A 22284-nucleotide genomic window follows, 5' to 3' on the forward strand; every position below is an offset into this window, starting at 1 on the left:
ACCTGCTGCGGCTATTTAAATCCCCGACTTTCAATTAAAGGCTAAAACGGGGGTACCCATAGTGTTCCCCCATGTTTTTACAACTTTAGGGGGGTCTTACAATTATTTTAAGGAAAAATTTGTAACTTTACGCAAATCCAACTTCGGAGTTTCCCGTTTTCGTTAATTTTATTTTGAATACGGGGATAAGCGGGAGCGCGCACCATACCTTTACGCAGAAAAAAACTCTGATATGAAACATTAACTTTGCCAGGGAAGTTAACCTTTCATATTGAATACCCCTCAGAGACTGTATAGAAAAGGAGAGATAAGGGCATAGAGGGAGATATGCTTCTCTCTCGCTAGTGCTGATACAATGACCAGCGCTGTTACACAATATCACTGTGTAATAAACACAAACAGCTAGCCTGACCCCACTGTGCACTCACCCCCCCGGCAGCTCCATCGCAGCAGACAGGCAGGGGCAGTGAGCTGCCTGTCTGATCCTCAGCACATATCCTTTGCTGTAGAGCAGGGGTGGGGAACCTTTTTTCTGCCGAGGGCCATCTTTATATATATATATAACATTATTCACGGGCCTGGTGCAGGCCACACCCCCTCCACTTGACATCACACGGGGGCAGAGCAACAATCGCCAGTGATTACAGCAATGCCCGGAGCATCCTGAGGATGCTCGGGGGAGCTGTAAGTGCAGCGGTGTGACCATCTGAAGCGTCTCAAGGACTCTCCAGGCGGCACTGCTGCATAGATTCTGGCTGCAGTGGGCCATTCTAGGCTCCCTGCTAGCCAGATGAGGCTAGCATAAAAAAGCTCAGAGGGCCAGACCAAAATGATTGTGAGGGCCTTATACGGCCCCTGGGCACTAGGGTTCCCCATCCCTGCTGTAGAGGATCTTCTTATATTTCTTAGAGAGCCCTAAAGGAGTTGTCCAGCTCCCTGGGCACAAAATTTAGACTGACCTGTTGGGGGGTATAGAGGGGGAGGAGCTAGCTACCATACAAGTTTATTAAAGTGCCAGCTCCCAGTTAACCAACTTCTATACCCACTGTACTGAGACTCCAGTGTCCTCTAGTGGATGAAGGAGAAAAGTAACATTTTCATACATTTTGTCCATTAGGGGGCACTACTCTACTGGAGTCTATGGCTTACACTGGAAGATGAATACAGCAACTCTGATGTGTTATGAGATGGAAATGTACAGCCTAAGTTATGTGCCTGTTCCGTGCCGTAGATCTGCTCTGTGTATGGACGGGGTATATTCCCCTTCACCAATGCAGGATGGAGACACATCCGAACGAAGATCATTCTCTGAATTTAGAACAGTTTAGTTTATATTGGAGCAGTTATTGCACATTTTACAGTGCAAGCGTAAACACCACACCTCACATCCCATCACAGTCACCCTGACACACACACACACACACACCCCAGTCACCCTGCCTCACACACCCCAGTCACCCTGCCACACACACACACACCACTTCACAGTCACCCTGCCACACACACACACACACACACACACACACACACACACACACACACACACACACACACACACACACACACCCCAGTCACCCTGCCTCACACACACCCCAGTCACCCTGCCACACACACACACACACCACTTCACAGTCACCCTGCCACACACACACACACACACACACACACTCCACACCCCCATCACAGTCACCCTGCCACACACACACACACACACCACTTCACAGTCACCCTGCCACACACACACACACACTCCACACCCCCATCACAGTCACCCTGCCACACACACACACACACACACTGCATACTATTCACAGTGATTACATACTGTAGGTCTCAGGGGGTTACATGGAAGCACTGATGAAAAGTCACAACCTGTACACTCTTTATATACAAAAATACTACAAGGAAATGAAGTGAGATCTGTGTTTTCCTCCAGCTTCGGAGTAACACAACAGAAGTCTGATAACACACGGCAGCCTCTAGCTGCGGTCAGCACAGCCTCACACAGGAGGCCAACATGAAAGCAACTGAATTACTAGAGGATAAGTCAGTATTAGGTGTCCCATGCAGGACACTGGTCGGTTCCATCACCTGACAGGGGATCTCGTCTGTCCATTATCTTAATAAGATCGTAAAATCCTCCTGCGGGGGAAACGGCGGCCATGGCAGTACACGGGACGGCCAGTCGCTGGCTGCAGGACATGGGCGCCGATCCTCCATCTCCTGCGTTAGGCAGTAGAGTGCTGGGAGAGGGGGCTGTACAGAACTGGTGGTCTCTGCACCTGCACAGTATCAGGTGATGAAGTCCTTATTCCTTCCACAGAGCCCGCTCTGGCGAGTTTAGGATTCAAGTCCATCTCATGGCGCTCAGCCCAAAAGTACTTTCTGCATTCTACGGGCAGCCACACTGGCCTCGTCCTCAGAGTCGGACTCGCTCTGCGAGGAGAGGGAGCTGCAGGGCGAGGAGCACTCAGGGGAGCAGAGGTAATGCATGAGGGGCAGCCTGTACTTCCCGCAGAAATCCACAAACTTGATCTGACGCACCCAGCAGTCAAAGTAGACACCTGAGAGGGGGAGGAGAGAATAGGTCAGGCACTGGGGATTAAAGGCTGGAAGCATTGTCATTCATTACTCTCCTGGCCTGTAGATGAAAGACAACATTTAAAACTTATTAGCTTGTGCCCAACAGTAACAATCGTCTACTTTCCACGGTGCAACATTGTTTCAACAAAGTACAAAAAAAACAAAACAAAAAAAAAAACCCAGCTGTTTCTTCCTGCTGTGTTTTATTGCATGAGAATGATCGAGTGTGTTAAGGCTACGAATTTTTCTTTAACACTCCAGTTCACAAGTAGATAGGTTAGAATTTTTTTTTTCTCCCATTTTAACGAGAAGCAAGCAGAAACATTAACAAATCACATTATCATCAATTGTAGGATGATTCTGCACCTCCCCCCTTTGGGCAAGCACAGTGTCATAGGGACGGCTACTGTGAAGCGAGCGCCATAAACTAGGGGCCTCGGAAACACCAGTTAGACGTGCCTGGTCTGCAGCAATCTCACCTCCGCACTTTGGGTTGGGACACTTGCTGGCCAGGTCCAGGTATCTTAGTAGATTTTCAGGGAGCTCCCAGGGACAGTACGGGATTCCCCGACTCTTGACGGTGCGTCCAGCCAGCTCCAGCAGTGTAGGTGGGGTGTAGGTCAAGTCCCGCACGAATCTCACCACCAGAGGGTTACCACGGAGGCTGAGCTCCTGCAGGTGGACCAGGCTGAGGATCTCACGGGGGAGGTAGCTCAGGAGGTTGTTGTGCAGGCTGAGAGACCGTAATGAGTGCACCCTAGAACCAGAAGATGATGGACAGGTGGTCAGTGGACTGTGCCGGAACTTAAACCCTTCTGCAATCAAGTCCTTCAGTACACGACCTCTAATAAAGGGCATTATAAATGGTGACTGGCCTCGATTCTCTTTTATAAACTGCACTGTACACAATTTCTGGGCAAGTCTAGCCCAGGTCTAAGGTCACTGACTTGGATCAATAAATGGCCCAAAATAGAGCGTTAACTGATTGGAAGAATTTTTATAATCACGGATATTTATTTTCACACATTATATATATATATATATATATATAATCAGACAAACACTCACTTGGATAGAGGACACAACAGAGATTATATATATCTCCTACATAGAGTGTACTGACACTTAGAAACCTGGACTGTTGGGTGGCGTGCTGTAAGAGGAGTCTTCTGCGCTTCAGCCTGGTTATTAGAGCAAATTATTTGTATTGATTTACAGACCAAAAGAGAACAAAGGGCCTCAATCAGCATGGATCGTAATTGCAACCGCGTACGCAGATCGGCCGATGGTGCACACTACGCATGCACCACGATCACGCACGCACGCTCACAGGAATCCATCGCAGAGCGAGTGACAGGCTGTGGGTGGTGACGGGGCGGTGACAGGGGAGTGGTCGGAGAAACGCAGGCGTGCATAGATTAGCCACTGTGACGGCATACGCAGCCTGTGTCCTCACTGCGTGCACTTGCATTTTCAGAGACAGGTCAGAGCTGCTGCAATTGTGCGTTACCGATGTATACACAGGACTGTGAGGTATTACAGATGTGAGATAGCAGTAGTGGGCGTCTCTATGCTGGCTGAGCTGTTGCTGATGTTACAGATGTATACACAGGACTGTGAGGTATTACAGATGTGAGAAAGCAGTAGTGGGTGTCTCTATGCTGGCTGAGCTGTGGCTGATGTTACTGATGTATACACAGTACTGTGAGGTATTACAGATGTGAGATAGCAGTAGTGAGTCTCTATGCTGGCTGAGCTGTGACTGATGTTACTGATGTATACACAGGACTGTGAGGTATTACAGATGTGAGATAGCAGTAGTGGGTGTCTCTATGCTGGCTGTGCTGTGGCTGATGTTACAGATGTATACACAGGACTGTGAGGTATTACAGATGTGAGATAGCAGTAGTGGGAGTCTCTATGCTGGCTGGGCTGTGGCTGATGTTACAGATGTATACACAGGACTGTGAGGTATTACAGATGTGAGATAGCAGTAGTGGGTGTCTCTATGCTGGCTGTGCTGTGGCTGTTATAGATGTATACACAGGACTGTGAGGTATTACAGATGTGAGATAGCAGTAGTGGGTGTCTCTATGCTGGCTGTGCTGTGGCTGATGTTACAGATGTATACACAGGACTGTGAGGTATTACAGATGTGAGATAGCAGTAGTGGGAGTCTCTATGCTGGCTGGGCTGTGGCTGATGTTACAGATGTATACACAGGACTGCGAGGTATTACAGATGTGAGATAGCAGTAGCGGGTGTCTCTATGCTGGCTGAGCTGTGACTGATGTTACTGATGTATACACAGGACTGAGGTATTACAGATGTGAGATAGCAGTAGCGGGTGTCTATGCTGGCTGAGCTGTGGCTGATGTCACAGATGTATACACAGGACTGTGAGGTATTACAGATGTGAGATAGCAGTAGTGGGTGTCTCTATGCTGGCTGTGCTGTGGCTGATGTTACAGATGTATACACAGGACTGTGAGATATTACAGATGTGAGAAAGCAGTAGTGGGCGTCTCTATGCTGGCTGAGCTGTGGCTGATGTTACTGATGTATACACAGTACTGTGAGGTATTACAGATGTGAGATAGCAGTAGTGGGCGTCTCTATGCTGGCTGAGCTGTGGCTGATGTTACAGATGTATACACAGGACTGTGAGGTATTATGGATGTGAGATAGCAGTAGTGGGCGTCTCTATGCTGGCTGAGCTGTGGCTGATGTTACAGATGTATACACAGGACTGTGAGGTATTACGGATGTGAGATAGCAGTAGTGGGCGTCTCTATGCTGGCTGAGCTGTGGCTGATGTTACAGATGTATACACAGGACTGTGAGGTATTACAGATGTGAGATAGCAGTAGTGGGTGTCTATGCTGGCTGTGCTGTGGCTGATGTTACAGATGTATACACAGGACTGTGAGGTATTACAGATGTGAGATAGCAGTAGAGGGTGTCTCTATGCTGGCTGTGCTGTGGCTGATGTTACAGATGTATACACAGGACTGTGGTATTACAGATGTGAGATAGCAGTAGTGGGTGTCTCTATGCTGGCAGAGCTGTGGCTGATGTTACAGATGTATACACAGGACTGTGAGGTATTACAGATGTGAGATAGCAGTAGCGGGTGTCTATGCTGGCTGAGCTGTGGCTGATGTTACAGATGTATACACAGGACTGTGAGGTATTACAGATGTGAGATAGCAGTAGTGGGTATCTCTATGCTGGCTGAGCTGTGTCTGATGTTACAGATGTATACACAGGACTGTGAGGTATTACAGATGTGAGATAGCAGTAGTGGGTATCTCTATGCTGGCTGAGCTGTGTCTGATGTTACAGATGTATACACAGGACTGTGAGGTATTACAGATGTGAGATAGCAGTAGTGGGTGTCTCTATGCTGGCTGTGCTGTGGCTGATGTTACAGATGTATACACAGGACTGTGAGGTATTACAGATGTGAGATAGCAGTAGTGGGAGTCTCTATGCTGGCTGAGCTGTGGCTGATGTTACAGATGTATACACAGGACTGCGAGGTATTACAGATGTGAGATAGCAGTAGTGGGTGTCTCTATGCTGGCTGAGCTGTGACTGATGTTACTGATGTATACACAGGACTGAGGTATTACAGATGTGAGATAGCAGTAGTGGGCGTCTATGCTGGCTGAGCTGTGGCTGATGTTACAGATGTATACACAGGACTGTGAGATATTACAGATGTGAGATAGCAGTAGTGGGCGTCTCTATGCTGGCTGAGCTGTGGCTGATGTTACAGATGTATACACAGGACTGTGAGGTATTACAGATGTGAGATAGCAGTAGTGGGTGTCTCTATGCTGGCTGAGCTGTGGCTGATGTTACAGATGTATACACAGGACTGTGAGGTATTACAGATGTGAGATAGCAGTAGTGGGTGTCTCTATGCTGGCTGAGCTGTGGCTGATGTTACTGATGTATACACAGGACTGTGAGGTATTACAGATGTGAGATAGCAGTAGTGGGTGTCTCTATGCTGGCTGAGCTGTGGCTGATGTTACTGATGTATACACAGTACTGTGAGGTATTACAGATGTGAGATAGCAGTAGTGGGTGTCTCTATGCTGGCTGAGCTGTGGCTGATGTTACTGATGTATACACAGGACTGTGAGGTATTACATATGTGAGATAGCAGTAGTGGGTGTCTCTATGCTGGCTGAGCTGTGGCTGATGTTACAGATGTATACACAGGACTGTGAGGTATTACAGATGTGAGATAGCAGTAGTGGGTGTCTATGCTGGCTGTGCTGTGGCTGATGTTACAGATGTATACACAGGACTGTGAGGTATTACAGATGTGAGATAGCAGTAGTGGGTGTCTCTATGCTGGCTGTGCTGTGGCTGATGTTATAAATGTATACACAGGACTGTGAGGTATTACATATGTGAGATAGCAGTAGTGGGCGTCTCTATGCTGGCTGTGCTGTGGCTGATGTTACAGATGTATACACAGGACTGTGAGGTATTACAGATGTGAGATAGCAGTAGTGGGCGTCTCTATGCTGGCTGTGCTGTGGCTGATGTTACAGATGTATACACAGGACTGTGAGATATTACAGATGTGAGATAGCAGTAGTGGGTGTCTATGCTGGCTGAGCTGTGGCTGATGTTACAGATGTATACACAGGACTGAGGTATTACAGATGTGAGATAGCAGTAGTGGGTGTCTCTATGCTGGCTGTGCTGTGGCTGATGTTACAGATGTATACACAGGACTGTGAGGTATTACAGATGTGAGATAGCAGTAGTGGGTATCTCTATGCTGGCTGAGCTGTGTCTGATGTTACAGATGTATACACAGGACTGTGAGGTATTACAGATGTGAGATAGCAGTAGTGGGTGTCTCTATGCTGGCTGAGCTGTGGCTGATGTTACAGATGTATACACAGGACTGTGAGGTATTACAGATGTGAGATAGCAGTAGTGGGTGTCTCTATGCTGGCTGTGCTGTGGCTGATGTTACAGATGTATACACAGGACTGTGAGGTATTACAGATGTGAGATAGCAGTAGTGGGTGTCTCTATGCTGGCTGTGCTGTGGCTGATGTTACAGATGTATACACAGGACTGTGAGGTATTACAGATGTGAGATAGCAGTAGTGGGTGTCTCTATGCTGGCTGTGCTGTGTCTGATGTTACAGATGTATACACAGGACTGTGAGGTATTACAGATGTGAGATAGCAGTAGTGGGTGTCTCTATGCTGGCTGTGCTGTGGCTGATGTTACAGATGTATACACAGGACTGTGAGGTATTACAGATGTGAGATAGCAGTAGTGGGTATCTCTATGCTGGCTGAGCTGTGTCTGATGTTACAGATGTATACACAGGACTGTGAGGTATTACAGATGTGAGATAGCAGTAGTGGGTGTCTCTATGCTGGCTGTGCTGTGGCTGATGTTACAGATGTATACACAGGACTGTGAGGTATTACAGATGTGAGATAGCAGTAGTGGGTATCTCTATGCTGGCTGAGCTGTGTCTGATGTTACAGATGTATACACAGGACTGTGAGGTATTACAGATGTGAGATAGCAGTAGTGGGTGTCTCTATGCTGGCTGTGCTGTGGCTGATGTTACAGATGTATACACAGGACTGTGAGGTATTACAGATGTGAGATAGCAGTAGTGGGAGTCTCTATGCTGGCTGAGCTGTGGCTGATGTTACAGATGTATACACAGGACTGCGAGGTATTACAGATGTGAGATAGCAGTAGTGGGCGTCTCTATGCTGGCTGAGCTGTGGCTGATGTCACAGATGTATACACAGGACTGTGAGATATTACAGATGTGAGATAGCAGTAGTGGGCGTCTCTATGCTGGCTGAGCTGTGGCTGATGTTACTGATGTATACACGGTAATGTGAGGTATTACAGATGTGAGATAGCAGTAGTGGGTGTCTCTATGCTGGCTGAGCTGTGGCTGATGTTACTGATGTATACACAGGACTGTGAGGTATTACATATGTGAGATAGCAGTAGTGGGTGTCTCTATGCTGGCTGAGCTGTGGCTGATGTTACAGATGTATACACAGGACTGTGAGGTATTACAGATGTGAGATAGCAGTAGTGGGTGTCTATGCTGGCTGTGCTGTGGCTGATGTTACAGATGTATACACAGGACTGTGAGGTATTACAGATGTGAGATAGCAGTAGAGGGTGTCTCTATGCTGGCTGTGCTGTGGCTGATGTTACAGATGTATACACAGGACTGTGAGGTATTACAGATGTGAGATAGCAGTAGTGGGTGTCTATGCTGGCTGAGCTGTAGCTGATGTTACAGATGTATACACAGGACTGTGAGATATTACAGATGTGAGATAGCAGTAGTGGGTGTCTATGCTGGCTGAGCTGTGGCTGATGTTACAGATGTATACACAGGACTGAGGTATTACAGATGTGAGATAGCAGTAGTGGGTGTCTCTATGCTGGCTGTGCTGTGGCTGATGTTACAGATGTATACACAGGACTGTGAGGTATTACAGATGTGAGATAGCAGTAGTGGGTATCTCTATGCTGGCTGAGCTGTGTCTGATGTTACAGATGTATACACAGGACTGTGAGGTATTACAGATGTGAGATAGCAGTAGTGGGTGTCTCTATGCTGGCTGAGCTGTGGCTGATGTTACAGATGTATACACAGGACTGTGAGGTATTACAGATGTGAGATAGCAGTAGTGGGTGTCTCTATGCTGGCTGTGCTGTGGCTGATGTTACAGATGTATACACAGGACTGTGAGGTATTACAGATGTGAGATAGCAGTAGTGGGTGTCTCTATGCTGGCTGTGCTGTGGCTGATGTTACAGATGTATACACAGGACTGTGAGGTATTACAGATGTGAGATAGCAGTAGTGGGTGTCTCTATGCTGGCTGTGCTGTGTCTGATGTTACAGATGTATACACAGGACTGTGAGGTATTACAGATGTGAGATAGCAGTAGTGGGTGTCTCTATGCTGGCTGTGCTGTGGCTGATGTTACAGATGTATACACAGGACTGAGGTATTACAGATGTGAGATAGCAGTAGTGGGTGTCTCTATGCTGACTGTGCTGTGGCTGATGTTACAGATGTATACACAGGACTGTGAGGTATTACAGATGTGAGATAGCAGTAGTGGGTGTCTCTATGCTGGCTGAGCTGTGGCTGATGTTACAGATGTATACACAGGACTGTGAGGTATTACAGATGTGAGATAGCAGTAGTGGGTGTCTCTATGCTGGCTGTGCTGTGGCTGATGTTACAGATGTATACACAGGACTGTGAGGTATTACAGATGTGAGATAGCAGTAGTGGGTGTCTCTATGCTGGCTGAGCTGTGGCTGATGTTACAGATGTATACACAGGACTGTGAGGTATTACAGATGTGAGATAGCAGTAGTGGGTGTCTCTATGCTGGCTGAGCTGTGGCTGATGTTACAGATGTATACACAGGACTGTGAGGTATTACAGATGTGAGATAGCAGTAGTGGGTGTCTCTATGCTGGCTGTGCTGTGGCTGATGTTACAGATGTATACACAGGACTGAGGTATTACAGATGTGAGATAGCAGTAGTGGGTGTCTAAGCTGGCTGAGCTGTGGCTGATGTTACAGATGTATACACAGGACTGAGGTATTACAGATGTGAGATAGCAGTAGTGGGTGTCTCTATGCTGGCTGAGCTGTGGCTGATGTTACAGATGTATACACAGGACTGTGAGGTAATACAGATGTGAGATAGCAGTAGTGGTTGTCTCTATGCTGGCTGTGCTGTGGCTGATGTTACAGATGTATACACAGGACTGTGAGGTATTACAGATGTGAGATAGCAGTAGTGGGTGTCTCTATGCTGGCTGAGCTGTGACTGATGTTACAGATGTATACACAGGACTGTGAGGTATTACAGATGTGAGATAGCAGTAGTGGGTGTCTCTATGCTGGCTGAGCTGTGACTGATGTTACAGATGTATACACAGGACAGTGAGGTATTACAGATGTGATATAGCAGTAGTGGGTGGCTCTATGCTGGCTGAGTGGTGGCAGCAGGGGCGTATCTACCCCTAGGCCAGGATGACTCGCCACAGGAGCTGGCTGAGGGGGGGGCCCCGGCCACGGTGCCACCCATGACCAGGGGGTAGAATCAGGACAGGACTTTCAGGACTAGAGTCCTGGGAATGCCCCTGGCTCCTACCCAGGGTAGATGTCCAGGGCCGGGCAGCCGCTGGCACTTGCCGGTGACTGCCTGGTACAATGAGTGAATAAAGTTTATTATTTTGAGACAATACGCGCGAGATGTCATCAGGTCACACACACCACATAGATAGCTGCGTGTGAGACTGAGGAGGGAGAGAAAGATACATTTACACACAAACACAGCAGGTAGAATAAGTATTTAATACATCAACATATTTACTGAGAAACATGTTGATGTGTCCAGTACTTATTTTATATATATATATATATATATATATATATATATATATATATATATATATATATATATCTCACACATTACATACAGCATAATAAAGACAGGGACTCACTGTGCCAGCTGCGGGGGGACGCTCACAATGCGGTTATCACACAGCACCAGGCAGCTTAGATACGGCAGGTTGGCCAGTTCCGCTGGGATGTAGGAGATGAAGTTTCCGCCCAGGTACAGATACTCCAGGCTGGGATAGAAGAAGGGGATTACTTACACTGTCACACTGGCTATGTGCAGAGGTCATGTTATACCTATACAGACAGGTGCAGTAGATTAATGCCAGATGTATAAAGAATGATCTGGGGCTTCCTTCAATGGTGCCCGCAACAACCACATAAAACCCAGTTAGGCTGCAGGAAATGACATTCATACATAGCACCTGGTGCTGGCGTTATTGGCCAGTTCCTAGCCTCAGCCCAGAAGCAGGGCAGCTGTACGCCCTATACCGCACCTGCCACCTGAGCGGTGCCCATCGCCTCATACCTCAGTGCCCCAGGGGGAGGTTAGGCCGGCAGGAACCACTGCACCGGGTAACAAGGCTACTGCTTGGACTGGTCCGAGCAGCTGTACAGATCTCATTGCACAGTGGATGATATCATAGCGTCTCTCCCCAAACAGTGCGGGAAAACGGAGCAGGCAGCAGGTTGTGGCGCCAGGCGAGTATGGCCGAGGGGATCCCTCTCTGTGCAACGGTATCAGTCGCACTGCCCTCCTTACGGCCCTGCCTGTAATGGCCACCTGGGGGCGCTCTCATTCTTCTAGTTTGTGTTGGAGCTGTGATAGGTCAGTTTTAACATGTAAATAAATTTGCTGAAGTTGTCACAATGGATTGTCATGTCCTCATTACACCCCACCAGCTGACCACACTAACAGGAGCCAAAGCAGCCCGGAGTGTTGGAGACCCAGCTCCTGTTCTATGGTCCATCTATTGCCTGGGAGTAGCCACCATTATCATGGGTTACTGTACAGACAGCCCTGAGTATATCCTAAATAGGATCCAGTTACCATATAGACTATATTCACAGCATTTGGTCAAAGACTGTCCATCAGGGGGAGGGGTACCATTTACCCCTCACTAGATGACGACACTGACTGCCCCCTGCTGGCAGAGCTTTTATTAATAGACCCTTTACATAATGTGACATTTCCCAGCCTTGATCATCTCTCCTACTGACATGCTCATTACACAGGGGAGGGGGTGAGAACAATGAAAAACAAAGTAAAATAATAAAATTGTGACTATATCTAGAATAAAACTGTATAATAATGTGTCAAATGAGAGTACCCCCATCGCTGAGACTGGAATACGATTATAGAATGCTAGATTTTATGTAGATGGAAATCCGTGTTTAATGAGGCAGAATAAAGATACAATCTATGATATTTGTATAGGTTACTGAGTGTATCCAGCGAGTGTTATAGAACCAGCTGGGCGATAGGAAGTGCCCGGGAACGCGTTACAGTATACAGACATGTGCAGGCGCCGTTACAGTATACAGACATGTGCAGGCGCCGTTACAGTATACAGACATGTGCAGGCGCCGTTACAGTATACAGACATGTGCAGGCGCCGTTACAGTATACAGACATGTGCAGGCGCCGGATACTTCCTGGAACTTCGTTTCTAGGAATCTCTTACACTCTGGGAAAAGATCCTGTACTGAGAAAAGGCCCCTAAAGGGCTCAGTGAACTTTATACACACTTCACTTTGGACCCGATGAACCTACAGTGAGCACAGCACTGGGGAGGGGCCTCCAGCGCTGCACACATTAACCCCGCAAGGACTGTGTATATACATACAGATCAGATAGAACATTAAAACCACTGACCGGTGAAGTGAATAGCACTGATTATCCCGTTACCGTGGCACCTGACAAGGGCTGGGATATATTAGGCAGCCAGCGATCACTCAGTTCTTGAAGTTGATGTTGGAAGCAGGTAATATGGGTGAGTGTAAGGATCTGAGAGACTCTGACAAAGGCCAAATTGTGATGACTGTGTCGGGGCATCTCCAAACCGGCCGGTCTTGTGTGGTGTTCTCGGTATGCAGTGGTTAGTACCCACCAAACGTGATCCAAGGACTGAGAACCGGTGGAGCAGTCGCATAATCATGGGCGCGCAAGGCTCATTGGTGCGTGTGATAGGGGAAGGCTCGCCCGTCTGGTCTGATCCAACAGAAGTAGCACAAATCGATGTAACGTTAATGCTGGCTATGACAGAAAGGTGTCAGAGTGCACACAGAGCATCGCAGCTTGCTGTGGGTGTGGCTACGTAACCGCAGACCAGTCAGAGTGCCCATGCTGACCCCCGCCCACTGCCGAAAGCACCTAAAATGGGCACATGGGTAGTACTGGACCATGGTGCAATGGAATGAGACCTGGTCTGTGGATCACGTTTTCTCTGTGGACGGCCAGGTGCGTCATTTACCTGGGGAAGAGATGGCACCAGGATGCACTATAGGAAGAAGGCAGCTGGCGGGGGCAGTGTGATGCTGTGGGCAACGTTCTGCTGGGAACCCTTGTGTCCTGCCATTCATGTGGATTCTGCACCTGGACATACCACGCACCAATGCAAGGGGACAAATACATATATTATGTTTCCATACAGTGTAAATGCCATCTGCTTCTGCACGTAGCCCACTAATGCTGGGCAGCTTTATTTTTGCACTGCAGGTTAGGGGCCCCCACACATCAGCGATATATTGGCCCAATTCCCTGATCCCCCAGACAGCAGGGTCAGGGCACAGGAGAAATCGGATTTCACTGATCACAATCAAAATATGATCGTTTTCAGCAAATCAGAGATTTTCAACACAAAGTATTTCACAGATTCCTCGAAGGATCGGCGATCACCAATGGTCCCAGACTGGCATTTCCGAACGATGAATTAGTGAAAGGCCCCTGATGTATGGGACCCTTTACTGGCTTAACTACCAACTCAGAACCAGCCAAGTATGAATGTCATTGCAATGGGTATCTCCTAAGTGGAGAATTAAACCTAAAACCCAAGTTATCTTCTATCAGATAACAGAGCGTAATAACATTAATAATTATGTATGTAGTATGGGATGGGCAGACATTACACACAGTGTAGGGAGCGATTCCCTGCATGCAGCCGCTTCACAAATTCAAACATCTCCGGTTCTGGCAACACATGATAACATTCATGTGGATATAAGTAAATGTTATCACTGGCACTTATATGTCAGAGTCTCCCGCAAAGCTTCCACACAACCATCTGCCCATCCTAAAGAGTCGCCCAGCTTTGATAAACATCCCACGTTGCTTTGTGATCGCTGGCGGGGAAGTCGGAGGCCAGGGGCCGATGGGGCATTGTCCATATTGATCCTCACTCCCTGGGACACCGGACATAGATGGAATTAATGACCCAGACTTCCATCCCTCACAACCGCTCCCAGCCCGAGGCCGGCCGGCTCTGGGAGAAACGCCATGGAATTTAGAAGAGATTCCAGAGCCCACCCCACACCGGACACCCCAAGGTCCTAGTAAACCCCGATTTATCCAGGCATTTAGCAGGCCTGGGTCACACAGCGCACCCTGCATTCCTCCCTCGTTATACGGTGCAGGGAACACACAAGGGACCATTGTGGCGGATTCACGGTGATGGCCCCACGGGAGCTATTCACTATGTGTCTAAAGTCCGATAATTCATTTCTAGGAGTAAGGAGGAGGTAATAGAGCACTTTAGTCGCGGGAGAGGTATTTGAAACGCTGACAGCAGCAATTTGGAAGAAAGTGTCCAAAGTGCTCCATAAAAACAATTCCCGAATGACGTTGCATACATGAGGCCTCCGATGCACGGGACACTTGATGTGCTCATTAGAAGCGTGGCATTGGAGCTTCCAAAGAAGGAAAAATGGTAAAAACCAGCAAGCGAGCGCTACCGAATCTCCACTCCAAAATGGTTTGTTTTCCCTTCATTAATGGGTCAGCGTCATATAAAAACTTGGCGCTCCACAGAAAGGACATTTGAGGTTATTGTGCTGCCGCTTACGGTAGGCCGATTCTGGTGGCACCTCCACAGGATGCGATTAGAATCGGACTCCTGCGAGTGAATGCGTGGAAGCCGTTGGAACGCTTTCAGACATCCGCAAAATTTGACATGTGGCGCAAGCAGCAAAAACTGGCCCGACAAAGTGACAGGGCAGGATATCAGTCTGGTCCAATACAAAATCTGCTCATCACACTGGGCGGAATTGGGCCCAATTGGTATGAAATACCGCCGGTTCAATTCCCGTCAGCGGCAGCCCGACAGGAGCAGAGTGCGACGCAGCGGAAGCCCGACAGCGCTGGAAATCCCGATCGTGGATAGGTAAGTATAGACTAACCTAACCTAACCCCCCTAACCCTCCTTAGGGGTACCTAACCCTAACTTCCCCCCCAAGTGCCTAACCCTAACCACCCCCCTCCCCGCTGCCTAAACCTAAGTCCCCCCCAGGGGTGCCTAACCCTCCCTCCCCCTAGCCTAACCCTCCCTCCCCCTAGCCTAACCCTCCCGGGCAGGTGCCTAGCCCTAAGTCCCCCCTGGAAGCCCTAAACCTAACCCTCCCCCCCCCCACGGCTGTACGCTCGCGGTGCCCGGCATCGCTACGATCGGGATGCCGGGCGCCGGGGAAATGCGGGCGTCTACATCTAGACGCCCGGCATTTCACCCATGCCGGGATAAGACAGTCGGGAAGCCGGCTGCCGGTATTTAGGCAGTCAGCTTCCCGATTGCCTCCCCACCGGGCACGTGTCTCAGCTCAGTGGTGCAAGAAGCACAAACAGCAGAGCACTGAGCAGTGGTGGCAGCCGACGTGGTCATAAGAGCCACGTGTGGTACCAACCTACAGAACCCTACAGCCCTGAGCATTCGTTTCCAGCAGTGAGGTGCCTGGTGGTTCCGTAACGCTGGCATGGTTTGGGTGCCGTTGTTCTGTTCGAACATAAAGTCAATGCTAGTCCCTTCTTGATGGTACAGAGGAATCATCTTATGTCACTCTCTCGACAGGAGGGGGGGGGGGGGTCTTCCAGGATGTAATGTGCCATCCAGAGATCACGTGTCATCGCCCAAAGGTTTAATCAGCATCACACGGATGTCATCCATATGCTGGGGCCATTTATGGGGTATTCAATAACAATGCCCGAGAAGTAATTGCCCACCACAAACTAGGCGTCAGGTGACTCTGTGGAAATGGCACTGCCCCCCTCCAGCACAGTCCTGGACGTTAGTAGACTGAATGCGACGAAGCACACAGGCCACGTTACCGGCACGTGGCGGCCCTACTAAGCCACTCATAATGGGGTTTACATTTTCTCCACCACCTGTGCATTCAGTCACAGAAAGGGGACCTGTATAATAGCCCCCTGACAATGCTGGACACTTCTGAGGATACGTCCATATTAAACGTTTATTCATTTGTTTAGTAACGCTAACCACCACAGTTGGAGTAGTGGTTAACATTACTGTTTCATAGCTCTGAGATTAAGAGTTAAATTCCTGGCCAAGGCATTATCTGTGTGGAGTTTGTATGTTCTCCTTGTGTTTGTGCAGATTTCCTCGCACAATCCTAAAACACACTGGAAGGTTACTGTATGTGTGTACATATGATAGGGAATTATAGATTGTAAGCTCCCCTGGGGCAGGGACTGATGTGAGTGACTGAAATATTGTCTGTACAGCGCTGCGGACTGTGGGTTTGATTCAGAGCCGCTAGCTAGATGCGTACGCTCGCATCCAGCGTATGCAAATTTGGCTAAGTGACGGCAAGGCAGGCGATCGCACGGCAAGGCATAAGAACGCCTATTATGTCCTGGCGTGCGATCGCTTTGTGTTGACGCCCACCAGCCTGTCTAAAGACGCCCACTTGCGCACGTCATCTCCAGGAAGTGTATGCAACCATCGGTACATCGGGTATCCTCGGAAGCGAATGCATCGCTTGAGGTTGACTATATCCTGCCGCAAGCACAGCAATCACTTCAGTGTGAAATACAACCAGGTGACGTGTACTATGACGCTGCCTGTTAATTATACACGCCTCTGAAACGGCGTTAAGACGCTCAGACACGCCTGCGTTCGCAACTCCGCTCCCCCGTTTCTACTGGCCTGCCCCCACCCACAAACTGTTTCTCCTGACACTCACTCTGCTGGGCTGTCTATACGCAGCGAACGAACGCTTCCCTATCTCTCGCACTGCGATGAATGCGCAGAATGCAAAAATCGGCCTGCTACGAGCAACCGCTTCTTAGCGACCGGGTCGGAATCAAGTCCTGTATGCGCTACATAAGTTAATAATTAAGAATTTTAGTGCTTTGTATTAGCTCTTGATAAGTAAGGATATAATGGTTTACACAACATGTGGAATGATCATTAAGCTTAAAGTCCTAAATCATTAAATAATTCAAATAAAGGAGTCACTTCAGGTTAACCTCGGTGTCTGTATAATGTAGGACCTTTCCAATTTGGGAAGAGCTGTATTCAGCCCTGAACTTTTTATACAGCGATGACACGGAAACTTTTACTATCTACAAGTAATGTGACAAGAACTGACAGACTGATCAAACTACCAAAGTAAATAGATTGCAACACATGTAGCATTCAGCATAATCTCCTGTTACACCTGATGCAATGTCAACCAGGGAGTAACAATCTCTCCCAGCACAGGGGTCTCACACAGCCACCCCAACCACCAGGTACATGTCCCCCAGCCATACCAGCACCAAGTACTTGTCCCCCCAACCACCAGGTACATGTCCCCCAGCCATACCAGCACCAAGTACTTGCCCCCCAGCCATACCAGCACCAAGTACTTGTCCCCCCAACCACCAGGTACATGTCCCCCAGCCATACCAGCACCAAGTACTTGTGTCCCCCCCACCACGCCAGCACCAAGTACTTCTCCTCCACCACCAGGTTCATGTCCCCCAGCCGTACCAGCACCAAGTACTTCTCCACCACCACCAGGTTCATGTTCCCCAGCCGTACCAGCACCAAGTACTTCTCCACCACCACCAGGTACATGTCCCCCAGCCATACCAGCACCAAGTACTTGTGTCCCCCCCCACCACGCCAGCACCAAGTACTTCTCCTCCCACCACCAGGTACATGTCCCCCAGCCACGCCAGCACCAAGTACTTCTCCTCCACCACCAGGTTCATGTCCCCCAGCCGTACCAGCACCAAGTACTTCTCCACCACCACCAGGTACATGTCCCCAAGCCATACCAGCACCAAGTACTTGTGTCCCCCCCACCACGCCAGCACCAAGTACTTCTCCTCCACCACCAGGTACATGTCCCCCAGCCATACCAGCACCAAGTACTTCTCCACCATCACCAGGTACATGTCCCCCAGCTATACCAGCACTTGTGTCCCCCCCGCCACGCCAGCACCAAGTACTTGTCCCCCAACCACCAGGTACATGTCCTCCAGCCGTACCAGCACTTGTGCCCCCCCCCCGCCATGCCAGCACCAAGTACTTGTCCCCCAACCACCAGGTACATGTCCCCCAGCCATACCAGCACCAAGTACTTCTCCTCCACCACCAGGTACATGTCCCCCAGCCATACCAGCACCAAGTACTTGTCCCCCACCAGGTACATGTCCCCCAGCCATACCATCACCAAGTACTTCTCCACCATCACCAGGTACATGTCCCCCATCTATACCGGCACTTGTGTGTGTCCCCCGCCACGCCAGCACCAAGTACTTGTCCCCCAACCACCAGGTACATGTCCCCCAGCCATACCAGCACTTGTGTCCTCCGCCACACCAGCACCAAGTACTTCTCCTCCTCCCAGCACCAAGTACTTGCCCCCCCCACCTCAGCACTAAGTATTTGTCCCCAGCACTAAGTACTTGTCCCCCCCACCACACCAGCACCAAGTACTTGTCCTCCCACCACCAGGTACATGTCCCTACACCATCACCAACTACTTGTCCCCCCACCATGCCAGCACCAGGCACATGTCCCACTGCCACCCCAGCACCAAGTATGGGTCCCCCACAACAACACCAAGTACTTGTCCTCCCACCACCAGGTACATATTCCCCTGCCACCCCAGAACTAAGTACCTGTCCCCCCACCACCAAGTTCTTGTCCTCCCGCCACCACACCAGGTACAGGTCCCACCACCACCCCAGCATCAAGTACGTGTCCCCCCATCACCAAGTACGTGTCCTCCCGCCACCCCACCACCAGGTACCTGTCCCCCCCACCACTAGGTACATGTCCCCCCGCCACCCAGCACTAGGAACGTCCACCCACCACCAGATACATGTCCACCCGCCACCCAGCACAAGGAACATCCACCCACCACCAGGCACCTGTCCCCCCCACCACCCCAGCAATAGGTACATGTCCCCCCGCCACCCAGCACTAAGAACGTTCACCCACCGCCAGGTACCTGTCCCCCCCACCACCCAGCACTATGAACGTCCACCCACCACCAGGTACTTGTCCCCCACCACCACGCCAGCACCAAGTACTTGTCCCCCCCACCAGGTACATGTCCCTACACCATCACCAACTAGTTGTCCCCCCACCATGCCAGCACCAGGCACATGTCCCACCGCCACCCCAGCACCAAGTATGGGTCCCCCACCACAACACCAAGTACTTGTCCTCCCACCACCAGGTACGTATTCCCCTGCCACCCCAGCACTAAGTACCTGTCCCCCCACCACCCCAGCACCAAGTACTTGTCCTCCCACCACCAGGTACGTATCCCCTTGCCACCCCAGCACTAGGTACAGGTCCCACCACCACCCCAGCACCAAGTACGTGTCCTCCCGCCACTAGGTACATGTCCACCCACCACCAGATACCTGTCCCCCCCACCACCAGGTACCTGTCCCCCCCACCACCAGGTACATGTCCACCCGCCACCCAGCACTAGGAACGTCCACCCACCACCAGGTACCTGTCCCCCCCACCACCCCAGCACTAGGTACATGTCCCTCCACCACCCAGCACTAGGTACATGTCCCCCCAACCACACCAGCGCCAAGAACTTGTCCCCCCTCCATCCCAGCACCTGTCCCCCCGCCACCAACCCAGCACCAAGTACCTGTCCCACCCACCACCAAGTACTTGTCCACCCATCACACCATCGAGTACTTGTCCACCCATCACACCATCGAGTACTTGTCCCACAACCACCCCAGCACCAAGTAAATGTCCCCCAACCACCAGGTACGTGTCCCCCCCACCACACCAGCAATACATCCCCCAACAGTTACATGTCCCCCCCACTATCTCAGCATCATGTACATGTCGTGTCCCCCCCACCAGGTACGTGTCCCCACCACCACCAGGTAGGTGTCCACCCGACACATCAGCACCAGCTGCGTGTCCCCCCCCCCACCACATCAACACCAGGTATATGTCCCCCCCCACATTTTCAGCACCCGGTATGTGTCCCCTCCCGCCATGCCAGCGCCAGGTACATGCCTCCCAGCACCTAGATAGATGCTCCTCACCACAGTACCTGAGCAAGTTCTCTATCTCAGCTGGGATGCTCTTCAGGCGGTTGCCCCCCAGTGAGACGGTCTTGAGGGTCTGTATCTGGAGTAGCTGACTGGGGATCTCCTCAAACTGGTTCCCACTGAGGTTCAGAACCTCCAGCTTCAGGATGCTTATATCCTTGGGCAGGGAGAACTCATCCAGGCGGTTGTTCTTGGCCAGCAGGGTCTTCAGGTTGGAGAGGCCCAGGATCTCCTCCCCTATGTAGGCCATGCTGTTGTTGCTGATATCCAGGAGGTGGAGGTGGGAGAAGGTGGCCACAGTGGGGGGCAGGAAGACCAAGCGGTTGTGGGGCAGTAGCAGTTGCTGCACCTCCTTCCTCCTCTCTTCAGTCATCTGCTCCAGGTTGAGGTTCTCTAGCCCCAGCCTCGCCAGGTGCAGGACATGGTCCCCCTCAGGGGGTTCTGGGGCCTCCATGGCTGCTGACAGGGCAAATAATGGGGGCTCTGGGACAGTTCTATAGGACAAGGGGCAAAACTTTCTAAATTAGTTCCCTCTCCCCTGCCAGGCCTTGAGCGGTGAAGCCCCCTCTGTCTGTGTACTTCGGGCAGGAACGGACCCCACAAGCCGCGTCCTGCCAGCGGCCTCTCTCCCAGGACTGACCGTGCTGCTGTAATCTCTCCCGGAATCTTATGCAAGTGCCAGCACCGAGGAGACGGAGTGCGGCCCGGAACCTGTATACCCGACTGTGTCCCCGCCGGCCGCCTGCAGGCTGTGAGCAGAACGCCGGCTGCAGGGCTCCACCGCCGCCCCGGAACCTGTGCGAGTCAGGAGGTTATGCTTGTGGCTGGGGCAGTCTGAACTCAGTATGCAGGAGGAGGGGGCGGTGCTGACTGTGACATCACGGAGGAGGCGGGGCAATGGGACTGATACAATGTAGCGGATGATGACACAGCAGTTGTTACTCAGCACTTTCCCCAGTCACATGATCTGGCCTGGTCCCAGTGATTTATATAGAGCGCACATAATAAATCTCCCCCATGTAATAAATCTCCCCTAGGCAGAAAGTCAATGCAATGTAATAGGCGAAAAAGTTTCGTCTATGATTAGCAGGCAGAAAAAAGTGCAGAAATGGGGTTTTGGGGTACAACATTGCGGGAACCCACGTGCAGCCTTCAGACAGTCCCCCAAAGGTAAACTGTGTGAAAAAAAAAAACACGCGTAACGTGTCTCCCCAAGAGGCCAGTTGACTTTTTACACTCTTTGGGTGCTGCTGAGTCTTTCTCCATCTTCTCATATGCTGCCAAATGACCCCCCCCCATATGCTGCCAGATGACCCCCATATGCTGCCGAATGACCCCCAGATGCTGCCCACTGAACCCCGTAAACTACCAGATGATGCTCATATGCTGCTAATTAACCCCCAAATACTGTCCCTGATGACCCCAATATGCACCAGATGTTGTAACACATTTTTCTCTCTCACCTCTGTACTACTAACACATTCCCCTCCCTCACCTCTGTAGTAACACATTCCCTTCCCTCACTATACAAATAGGGGAAGCACACCAACTGCCAGCGATGTTTGGTAGCACTTGGGGTGACAGTTGGTGTGTGGTAGCACTTGGGGTGACAGTTGGTTTATGAATATGATCTGTGCTGCAGCCACAATGAGACAGTCAGTCAGGACACTGCACAGGGGTGAGGAAAGATTTCAGCCCTTTTCACACCCTT

The 22284-nt window shown here is 50.3% G+C and overlaps 1 protein-coding gene across 1 annotated transcript; it reads right to left on the minus strand.

Annotated features, from left to right (window-relative positions):
• Nucleotides 1-1860: 1860 nt before the first annotated feature.
• On the minus strand, nt 1861-21376 carry LRRC58 (leucine rich repeat containing 58). The gene is made up of 4 exons (XM_088455886.1): nt 20576-21376; nt 11146-11274; nt 3063-3340; nt 1861-2564 (listed from the first exon to the last, which is right to left on the minus strand). Exons 1-4 carry the CDS (start codon nt 21025-21027, stop codon nt 2368-2370), a joined length of 1056 nt encoding a protein of 351 aa, XP_088312012.1. The 5' UTR covers nt 21028-21376; the 3' UTR covers nt 1861-2367.
• Between the last annotated feature and the right edge of the window lie 908 nt (nt 21377-22284).

Source organism: Taudactylus pleione, unplaced genomic scaffold (assembly GCF_031769625.1).
Source record: "Taudactylus pleione unplaced genomic scaffold, aTauple2 ptg000677l, whole genome shotgun sequence".
Lineage (NCBI taxonomy): Eukaryota > Metazoa > Chordata > Amphibia > Anura > Myobatrachidae > Taudactylus > Taudactylus pleione.